The sequence below is a fragment of the Gobius niger genome (assembly GCF_951799975.1).
Source record: "Gobius niger genome assembly, chromosome: 8".
In the NCBI taxonomy this organism is placed as follows: Eukaryota; Metazoa; Chordata; class Actinopteri; order Gobiiformes; family Gobiidae; genus Gobius; species Gobius niger.
The window spans coordinates 6,996,449-7,007,985 of record NC_136859.1 but is presented as its reverse complement, the minus strand read 5'-3'; the positions used below and the strand labels follow the sequence as shown (position 1 = coordinate 7,007,985).

The 11,537-nt window shown below is 39.3% G+C and overlaps 1 protein-coding gene across 1 annotated transcript; it reads left to right on the top strand.

Moving 5' to 3' along the window:
* Positions 1-2,357: 2,357 nt before the first annotated feature.
* Positions 2,358-8,489, top strand: LOC306966938 (tetraspanin-13-like; the record flags this gene model as incomplete). Its single annotated transcript, XM_079561799.1, has 6 exons — positions 2,358-2,443; positions 5,310-5,477; positions 6,362-6,442; positions 6,593-6,703; positions 8,236-8,352; positions 8,415-8,489. The coding sequence occupies exons 1-6, from the start codon at positions 2,384-2,386 to the stop codon at positions 8,487-8,489; spliced, it is 612 nt and encodes a 203-aa protein (XP_079417925.1). The 5' UTR covers positions 2,358-2,383.
* Positions 8,490-11,537: the final 3,048 nt, after the last annotated feature.

Here is an 11,537-nt window from a genome sequence, read left to right as displayed (position 1 = left end):
ATTTACTATTTACTATCAGATCTACTATATTTATCACCACCTGTAAGACTAAGAAGAAGCATGTGACCACAGACAGGGGCGGACTGGACATGTGTCCATTCTGGAAGAGCACAGAAGGGCCACCGGCTCCAGGGCCACCGGTCTGGCCTCTCAATTTTCCCCTGCCTTAACCGAGCTTTACCCAAATCTAAAAGCTAAACCAAAATAGCGATGAAAATGAGGATGAAAATGGAGCAAAAATGTGCTGGAAAAGCAACAAAAAACAACAAAAATGTGACAAAAAGTGTCAAAAAGCACTTTTGTAGGTCTAAGCTTTCAAATGAGGCGTTACACTGTTGCTCTCCAGTTCCAGTTGAGAAGATTTTTAGATTTGGGTAAAGCCGAACTGGAGAAAATGCACTTGGTTAAAGCCGGGGTCAAGAGGTTAAAGTATGTCTTTGTGGAAGTGTCGCATTTACGCTGATTTGTGCCAGGCTGGTCAGAGTCCAGGGCCGTTTTTCAGTCCAAGTTCTCACCCCTGACCACATATCAGCAAATACCCGCGGAACAAGCATTACAGACAACTCTTATTCCCAGAGTATCAGACAAAAGTGTACAGCTCCAAAACATAAACAGCAGATTACCTAACAATGCTTGATTTACCCTCAGCAAATGATGTGAGAGCAGATGAACCGTGGTGTAAAGATGGACTCACCCATAACATTGAGGAGCATCTCCTCCTCCTTACGTCTGTTCAGCCTCATTAAAACTCCATAAACATATGGCAGCTTCTCCACTACATGTGTCACCAACGAAAAGTCCTGATGAGAGGAGTCTGTTGGTCTCTCATAAGGGGCTTCTGGACCGCTCTTTGTCTGACCGAGGACCTGCTGACCATGGGAGACCCAACCAGAGGTGAGGTAATAGGGAGATATTTGTCACACTTTTCCTAGAGTTCACTGCTCATCAACAGAAAATCCCACAAGAGTCAGACATGCGTTAGCCTAAATGAAAGCTTGAACCGAGAGGATCTTTTTCCTCACGTCATCACATTTTTTTTCCATCATTTTTTTGTTGGGTATTCAACTCATTTTTGTAACTTTTTTTGTCATTTTTTGTCGCATTTGTCTTTTTTCGTAAATTTTTTATCACATTTTGGTCACATTTTTTTGTCATTTTTTTGTCAAATTTTTGTCATTTTTTTCGTCAATTTTTTTAATCACATTTATGTCAAAAACATTTTGTCATTTTTTGTCAAATTGTTATCACATTTTTTTTGTCACATTGTGTCACATTTTCGTAATTTTTTTGTCATTTTTAATCAAATTTTTTGGCCACATTTTTGTCATTGTTTGTCACATTTTTGTCATTTTTTCCATCAATTTTTTATCAAATTTTTGTCTCATTTTGTGTCACATTTTTGTCACATTTTTATCACATTTTTTTGGTCACATTTTGTCACATTTTTGTCATTTTTTTTGTCATTTTTTGACACATTTTTTCGTCAAATTTTTTTATCACATTTTTGTCATATTTTTGACATTTTTTGTCACATTTTTGACATTTTTTTGGACATTTTTGTCACTTTTTTGTCAATGTTTTCTCACTTTTTTGTCACATTTCCATCATTGTTTCGTCTCAGTTTTGCTACTATTTTCACAGCTTTTTTCCAGAAGCTTTTGGACTGGGGTAAAGCCAAACTGGAGAAAATGTGCTCGGTTCAGGTGGGAGTTAAGGGGTTAAGTGTTATTGTGGCTAAAAGCAATGTGACAAATTAGCCTGAATGACAAATAGCCCCAGTCTCCTCTACAAAAGAAACAAAAATAAAGTTACAAAAATATATTACTTTTTTATAACTAAGGAATACAACATCACCTACACAAAAATGGTAATAAATTAGTCAACAAGTGCATTTAAATATACGAAAAAAATGTATAAAATGCAGTCCCAAATCAAGTCGGAGGTTGGTGTATGATGTGTGTAGTTTCACGTCAGCAAAACAAAACGAGATGGAAAAGTAAATCTTTGACTGCACGTTTGCTCGGTGCCATTATTACTATTTTCAGTTTATATTTTGCCAAAAAGTAACTCAAAGTAATGTAACTCATTTTTGAAACAGTAATACAAACATATTACATTTTCAATATACACGTCAATGTAGTGTCAATATGTGGCCTGATAAGGAACCTACTGTGAATGTTTTTATACTATTTATTTTAAGAGTTTGGATAAATAAATAAAAGCCACAGCCTCTACATAAGAAACGGGCTGGCCAATCAGCGCTGAGAACGCGCACCTGCTCTCCCCGCCCCTTCACAGGTGCACTGCTCCTCCCCCTCCCCCTCCTCTCACAGACCGCAGCAGCAGCAGCACGCGCAGGAGAGACAGAACCAGCTTTTTGACCATGGTCTGCGGATATTACTGCACCAAAAACAGCCTCAGCGCGCTCAATGTGCTCTACGTGGTGAGTACAGGCACGTGCGCAATGTTTCCCGCGAGAAAATGTCGGATTTTAAAAGTCGCGTGCGCAGTTTTGTGTCGGAAAGTGTAGCAGCTGCAGCAGGTGTTCGCGCTGGAGGATGATTAGCTGTTCAGCCGCTGCTCTCCCTCCCCCGGATCACACTGTGGCACTTTCCGATACACAAACATGACATTAATGTAACAAACTGAAATGCAAATGTGTTTTTTTAATGTTGTCTACCTGCAGTTTGAGTGATATAAGTGTGTGTAGATGTTCAAATAGACTTAAAGCTGTTCATCTGTCATCTGAAGCTGCTATGTTCTCAACTCTTATGTAAAAAAAAAAGAAAAGAAGCTCCACAAAATGAGAGAAAAAGGGTTATTTTTACTAGATAATTTCAACACTGTACATACTATTAAAGTTGAGTAATTTATTTTTTAATTCGTGTTGACCCTGTTCTTCTGTGAGTCACGTGACAAAAACGCCACCGTGTTGGATGCCTTCTCTCCGAATACAAATGTCAGACTGAACCTGACAAAACATTTACACTTTGTAAACTGCGTAGTTCATCATGGTCCATTGTTTGACTTTATGACCTGATCTTATCTCCATCTGCTGCCTTTGTTTGAGCAGGAAATGGTTTTAAAACTGGTTTAAAATATGAGGAAAAGTTGCCAAGTGAATACAACTGTGTGACTGGACAAAAGAAATTTACCAAAAGGTACAAGCTCCATTATCCAACAACCACAGAATCTACATGTTTGACCAGCCACCACCGAATGCATGCTGCCCTCTTTGGCTATAGGCCTGTGTAACACCTCATTTGAAAGCTAAGACCCACAAAATTGATATTTTTCCTCGTGTTGTTGCTGTCTTGTGTCACCTTTTTATGTTTTTTTTTTTTTTTTTTTTTGTCACTTTTTGGTTGAGTTTTTCCTCACATTTTTTTTAATACATTTTTGGCCACTAGTTGGTTGACTTTTTGTCACATCTTTGATTTTTTGTCACACTTTTTTTTTCCAATTTTTTGTTGAGTTTTTGTCATTTTTGAGTTTTTCTCACATTCTTTTTTTTTTTTTTAACATTTTTGGTCACTTGTTGGTTGACTTTTTGTCACATCTTTCTGCTTGAGTTTTCTTCATTTTTTTGTGGCTGTTTTGGTGCTTTTTCCCAAGAAGCTTTTTGATTAGGGTAAAGCCAAACTGGAGAAAATGGGATCCGTTCAGGTGGGAGTTAAGAGGTTAAACCCTGGAAGATTTGGAAATTTAAAATGATAATTAGAAAATGCATCATTGTATAAACCAACATGTATCTAAACCTTTGATTCATCAAAGTAGCCACATTTGGCAGATAGAAGAACTGGAAACACTCATGGCTATTCGTTCTACAATGGAAATCAAATATTATGAAAGTTCTTCCCAATTCCTGCTTTGCTTTCACTCTCTGTCTTCTGTCAAAATGTAAGTTACTAACATTTGAGGATATAGTAGACTATAATAACTTTAAATTCAAAAACTCCTCTCAGACTTTACGCACGAGTTTTAACACATTTCTTTTGCAAAAGTCGTGTTCCATGACTGTTCAAATCATGTTTAGTTTAGATCCATTTATCCTGCAATCTCACATTTTCCTAGCATACATAGTAATATGCAGCATATATATATAGGCTATGTAAATGTCTTTTAAAAAAATGCTTATAATGAAAAATGGACGATATCATCGTCCATCACGATGGTTCACTGTAAACATCATCAACGACCAATTAAGGGGACATCGCCCAACCCTAGTAGACGATGGATTTAAATATGACAAACATAAACCATGTTGTCAACTTTCCACCATTAAAGGGGCTAGACGCAAGTTAGCCATTTTATACTCACTGCTGCCACCTCAGGTCTTATGCGTAACTGCAGCTTCAATATTATACACCTCGGACCTGAATTAACATCTTTTTGAGTGACAGTGCAGGATTTTAGAGGCAGCTGTGGTGAACAGGTCTGGGCTCATTCTACACATTAGGACATTGTTTGAACATGTAGGGGAAGAAAATACCTAATTTTAACATTTTTAAACTCCGTATAGTCCCTTTAAACTCTAAGCGAAGTAAACAAAACTCAGCTGCCCGTCTCCTTAAAGCGACCGAAAAACGACATCCTATCACCGCTGTGTTAGCTGCTCTACATTGACTTCCTGTGCATTATAGGATATGGTTTTAAGCTTTTACTTATTGTTTTTAAATGTCTCCATGGCACTGCTCCTCTGTATTTGTCTGAGCCTCTTGTACGCCTTTTCTTGGGCCTTGAGATCTGCTGATCAGCTGCTGTTGAAGGTTCCTGCTCCAAGCGTGTGACCAAGGGAGACAAGGCTTTCTCTGTTGCAGCGCCAAAACTGTGGAATGAACTGCCTCTCCACAGCTGCACAGACACTTGACCATTTTAAAAACTTGCTTAAAGGAGAGTTTAAAAATGTTAAATCTAAGTAGTTTCATCCCCCTACATGTTCCAGCCGTGTCCTAATGTGTAGAATGAGCTCAGACCTGCACCTCAACTGCCTCTAAAATCCTGCACTGTCACTCAAAAAGATGTTACTTCAGGTCCGAGGTGCATAATATAGAAACTGCAGTTACGCATAAGACCTAAGGTGGCACTAATGAGCACAAAATGACCAACTTGCATCTAGTCTCTCTAAGACACATTTCTATATCTGTTTAGGACATGTCATGGCCCAGATCTGAGCTGCTGGTGCTTTGTGTTTATTGTCTTATATTTGTTGTGCTGTAGACCCTTTTGTGAAGCACTTTGGTCCACAAGTGCTCTATAAATAAATGTGATTTAAACTGTATTGTAAATCTATTCCCCTCTCCGTCCAGCTGGTGAGCGTGTTGCTGGTGGGAGTAGCTTGCTGGGGGAAGCTCTTCTCCCTGGTGTCCAGCGTGCGGGTGGTCGCGGGGGTCATTGGCGTCGGCTGCTTCCTGTTCATGGTGGCCATCATGGGACTGTGTGGAGCGCTCAAACACAACCAGATCCTGCTCTTCTTCGTATCCTTTCAAACCAATGACCTGAGCGGGACCAAAGAACGATCAACCCCTTAACTCCCACCTGAACCGAGCACATTTTCTCCAGTTTGGCTTTATCCCAGTCCAAAAGCTGTGAACAAAACTGTGACGAAAACAATGATGGGAATGTGACAAAAAAGTGAGAAGACATTGACAAAAAAGTGACGAAAAATTGATGAAAAAAATGAGAAAAATGTGACAAAAAATGACAAAAATGTGACAAAAAAATGACAAAAATGTGATAAAAATTTGACTAAAAAATGACAAAAGTGTGACAAAAAAATGACGAAAAAATGACAATGTGACAAAAAATGAAAAAATGTGACAAAAATGTGACAAAAAATGAAAAAATGTGACAAAAATGTGACAAAAAATGAAAAAAAAAAATGTGACAAAAAATGACGAAAAAATTGTCATTTTTTCGTCATTTTTTCATTTTTTCGTCATAAAAAATGACAAAAAATGACAAAAATGTGACAAAAGTGATAAAAATTCGACAAAAAAGACAAATTGACAAAAAATGACACAAAAAAATGACAGATGTGACAAAAATGTGATAAAAAATTGATGAAAAAATGACAAAAATGTGACAAATGAAAAAATGACAAATGTGACAAAAAATGAAAAAAAAAAATGACAAAGATGTGACAAAAAGTGAAAATAAATGACAAAAATTTGATAAAAATTCGAAGAAAAAAAAGACAATAATTTGACAAAAAATTACAAAAAACTTACAAAAATGAGTTGAACACCCAACAAAAAAATTATGGAAAAAAAATCTGACGTGAGGAAAAAGATCCCCTCGGTTCAGGCGGGAGTTAAGAGGTTAAATAAATGGTTGAATTAAATCTTGACTCCAGCTGCAGTACATGATAGTCCTGTTTGTGGTGTTCGTGATGCAGTTCTCCGTGTCCTGCGCCTGCCTCTCCCTCAACAAGGAGCAACAGGTAACACCAGTGATCGAGCTGTGGTCCAGATAATGTCAGGATGTCCCAACAAAGGACTGCACCTGGATTATTATATTTAAAAACAGTCCCCAGCCCTATTTAGGTGTTAATGTAACTCTTCTGGTGTGGTGATGGCTGTGTGTGTTGTAGGACCGTTTGCTGGAGGCGGGCTGGAACAGGTCAGAGGCCACGCACCGGGACGTGGAGCGATCTCTGAACTGCTGCGGATTCACTCACGTCGACAACTCCACGTGCACCGCTGTCAGTAACTACAGTTCATTATGTCCCAATATTTATGGACCTGACTGCACTTCCTAATCATTCAGTTTGTGACATCGACTCAGTTCTTATGTTTTTGGCTTGGATTTGAAATGAAACAACAAAGATCAAAGGCTTTAATTTGAGGCTATTTACATCCAAATGAGAAGAACGGTGTAGGAATTACAACTGTTTGTATGTGAGGCTCCAACTTTTCTGTGTCACTTATGATAAAGGAACATGAATAGATGCATAACAAAGGTGACTTCATGCATTTATACAACATGCATTGCTGGGTTGCAGGTTCTAAAATGTGATGATGTCACCGGGCCCACCGGGGGGGGCAGGAGCCAGTTTTTCCTATTAACAGCCTTACACTTTCACAAGTCATAGCTCAAAAGAAACTGATAATCATTAATATCAGTCACTGGGTCCATGATCTCTCTGTACAAGACCAAAAATGTCCTCAAAAACAAAGTAATTTTTCCTCCATACAATAGTATTAGGCTTTAGAAAGCTGTGATGTCACCTGCAACCCAGCAATTAACATGAGTTTGTGCAGAAGATCCAAACGAGGACAAGGAACAAGCTTTGTATAAACCTCCAAAACTCTTTAATTAATTGTGACTTAATTATGAATGTGGTGATTTAAAGCAGTAAGAGCTGACAATTTATTAGTTTGTTACACCACCGTATTCTTATTTTGGATCCAGCACCCAGGTTTCACTGCCTTTGGATGTGTGTGCTTATTTCTTTTTAGTTAATTATGAATGTGTCCTTTAAAGGGACTACGAGGAGTTTAAAATTTTTAAAATAAAGTATTTTCTTCCCCCTCTGTTCCAGCTATGTCCTCATGTGTAGAATGAGCTCAGACCTGTTCACCACAACTGCCTCTAAAATCCTGCACTGTCACTCAAAAAGGTGTTACTTCGGGTCCGAAGTGCCGTCATGCACGAGCTTAACATAGAAGCTGCAGTTACACGTATGACCTGAGGTGGCAGTAGTGAGTGTAAAATGGCCAACTTGCATCTAGCCTATCTAGCATCGAGTTGAGTCTAGTTGATCCACCTTATTCCTACGCCCCATGAGCCTTTGCGTGAAGTATGGGTGGGATTTCCGGTATAATCAGGACCGCTGTTTGTTTACATGTAGCCCGTTCGCTCTGATCTGCTTTTCTGAGCTTTCGAGACGTAAACAATGTGGGAACCCGAGCTGTCAGCGCTGTAATGCTTCTCGCTGGAAACTGTCCCCATCCTCGTTTGCACATGAGCAACTCCAGGAATAAGGTGCATTAAAAGTGCTATAATCACAAACAGCAAAAACAGAAGTACAAATGAAACAAGTGATGCTATAAGGTGCATAACTAACTGTGCAGCATATCCAGGGTGGGGTCATGGAGGCAGCAGAGGCACCCAGACTATTACCTAGATCTCCATTCTTCTAACCTCAGCCTTCCTCAATCATATCATGTATAAGAGCAGAAACATCTTCAGCTCCGTTCTTGTCTCTCAAAAGGTTTTTCGTTGCGTTTTCAGAGCTGTTTGGCCACAGCGCCCCACTCCTGTCAGCCGTGCGCCGACAAAATCACCCGTTACACCGGAGACATCCTGAGGTTCACCGGAGGAATCGGAGTCTTCTTCAGCTTCACAGAGGTACAGACAGACGGGTCAAAGCCGCTCTGCAAACCTGATGTTAACCCTGTTCTCTCCTGCAGATCGTGGGCGTGTGGCTGGCTCACAGATACAGGAACCTAAAGGACCCACGAAAACCTCCAGGAGCTTTTCTCTAAAAAAAATAAAGTAAATCAAACTCTATTAAATTATTTTCTACTTTGGATGATTCAGAGTCCGTTTGTTTGCCTGGTTCGTGTGCTCATCAACTTTACTGCAAACTGTTTAAACTTAAATCGAACAAACCATTGTGCCCCATTTTAAGCAAACATTTTCATCTATTTATTTAAGGCACAACATCTGCCAAGGCCTAAGTAAATATTTAAGTGACAAGACGGGCTGTTCCTCCTTCAGCAAATAGTTCAGCCATTACAGTTTCCTGTTCAAATAAATATGACTCTTGTGATTTTGGAAGACATGGATCAGAAAACCAGCTAAATATTTGTTAATCGTCCTTATGAAGATATTTAGCGGTGAGCTCATAGGTTTGTTTGGTCATGTGACTTGGTTCACAGGCTGTGGAGCCGGTTTGAGCTTTACTGGGCCTCAAAGGTAATGTGGGACTTTTTTTTTTTAACCACATGGGGCCATAAGCTAGATTACCTTCCAAATATTCATATAAATTTGGCCTAAATTTGCCTTATTGTTTATTGGCAACACTAGCATTTGGCCTTCAGTACTATGGACATTTTTTGTGAAACTATTCCTAAAAGAGTAACATTGTAAAAGCACACAGGAACCTTTCCTGAATGGCTCATCTTTAGCAACTAAAACGCTGATAAACACGATCAACAAACTCGCTCCTCGTGATCAACTAGACATGGCTGGTTATACGTCAGGGTTTCTAGTGGCAGCAAGAGAAATTTAAAGCAGTACTAAGTAACTTGTTTGCCTTAAATCCTTTTCTTAGTCCCTCTGGGGTACTACAAGGGTGATGATAGGGGGGTCTTTCATCTCCCCCTGGTGTCTCTGGCCAGAAAACCACAATTGCAACTGTCCCTGCACCGGGTCGGAGGTGCAATACACACTAATGAAATCACGAAGCAGAAGCTAATAAGCTAACTGTGGGCTGACGTCACTTTAACAGTATTTACAGCCAAGTTTGAGTGAAAAAAATGATCTCCTTTGTGTAATTGGATGTACAATATCCCTCTGTCCCTTTGTCTTTTCTGTCCGCGTAGTATTTACTTTCACAGACAATGAGTAAAAAAAAACGCAACTTGCTACAACACCTGCAGTGGCACTTATGGCCTCTAGGGGCAAGAGTTACTTAGTTCTGCTTTAATGCTTTCACTCAGTGCTTAATTTGTAAATTAGTATTTTCAGGAACACCTTTGGTCTGATGTGATGGATTCGGGGAACAGCATTTTCCGGAACACTCATTAAACACCATTATATCAGATCAAATTTTTTGCCGGATCCCCCTGAATATTTCCCGGATCCCTTACCATGAAAAATTGTATTTTTAAAATAATAAAATGATAAATAATAAAATGGCCAACTTGCATCAAGCCCCTTTAAGTGTAAATATCATTCCCCAAAGACAAATGTACTTATTTCAATATTACTTTTATGCAGTGTTTTCATTCGTTAATAGATTCTTAATGCCACAAATGCAAAAAATCTCGGCATATTTATTTCTGTAAGATGTGTAAACAGGGGAATGAAGGGACATTTTGAGATTCAAAGCTAAATTGGACAAAACGGGAAACTTTTGAGCAGAAATGTAAAATTTCAGTCAGAACTGAAGCTCAATTTGTTTTAGACCAGTTTTGTTTTTTATGACGAATGAATGCTGTAAAAACAGTTGAGAAATGTCATTTTTACAGCCAGGCAGAAACCCTGCATTTTAACACTGGGTCGTCGTGAACTTCGAAAAACGGACCTCTCTGTTTTTGTGTATCAAGATTTTATTGCGCACTGTACATTCATGTAGCAAATATTCAGAATTCCACTCGTGCATTTGTGAGAAAAAGGCAACTAAATCACTAAAACAAATGGAGCAAAATAAACTTCAGCAGCGGCGGAGGCGACGACACGCGGACAGACACGGACAGAGCTCAGCAGAGACGAGGCGAGATTTCTCTGGCCAAAACAAAAGCAATAAATAGGCACTAGACGCAGTGAGAGACAGAAGGTTAGGGCGAACGCAAAAAAAACACAAGCCATGTTCACGTGAAATAGTTTGACAAAGCCAGGAATCGCAGTAGATCACTGTGGCCCACACGTCTCTGAAGGTGAGGCACTGTTTTTGAAAGAAATCTCCAGGAAGAACAATTACAAAGTGTTTTTTAAGCATGATTGACTCGACTATAAATCTTATAGCTTTAAGTGGACATCACGCATTGTTGTGAGACACGACTACGCCTGAACTGAGGGCATTTTCTCCAGTTAAAGGGATATTTCAGGATTTTTGACATTGAGCGGGTCAGACTGTTTTTAATGCAGGCTAGCTGATACCATAGGAACGCGCTAGCCTTACACTAGCCTAGCGTCACAAAACTCTTCAAACATAAGAACTGCATGAATACAATAAAAATATCTCCAGAAATCAGCAACACTCTGGATAACTAGGAAATGAGGCCATGTGAAAAATCCTGAAATATCCCTTTAAGCTTTACCAAAATCTAAAAGCTTCTCGAGAGCGTAACGCCTGTAATGTTTTTTTTTTTTTGCCCACCCGAACTGAGCACATTTTGTCCAGTTTGGGATCACCCACATCTAAAAAACGTCTTGAATAAAGTGTCAAAATAGCAAAATGAGACGAGAACTGGGATGCAAATGCAACAACAGTGACAAAAAAGCAACAACAGTGACAAAAAAGCAACAAGAGTGACAGAAAAGTGACGAAAAGTGAAAAAATGCCACCAAAGACCAACATAAAGAAAAGATGACGACAAAGCGGCAACATCACAAGGAGAAACGATCTGTTTAGATGAGTTTTGTGGGTCTTAGCTTTCAAATGACGCGTTACACTGGCCTACAGGCTGTAACCTCATGGATTTGGGTAAAGCTGAGCTGGAGAAAATGCAGTTAAGAGGTTAACGAGTGAGGACTGTGTTGGTCAGGATTCTGAATTTGGTTTGGAGCGCCCTCTGCAGGCCGCTGTGGCGATGAGAAACGGAAAACAGAAAAAAACAAAGCATAATTCTCATTATTTTGCTCCC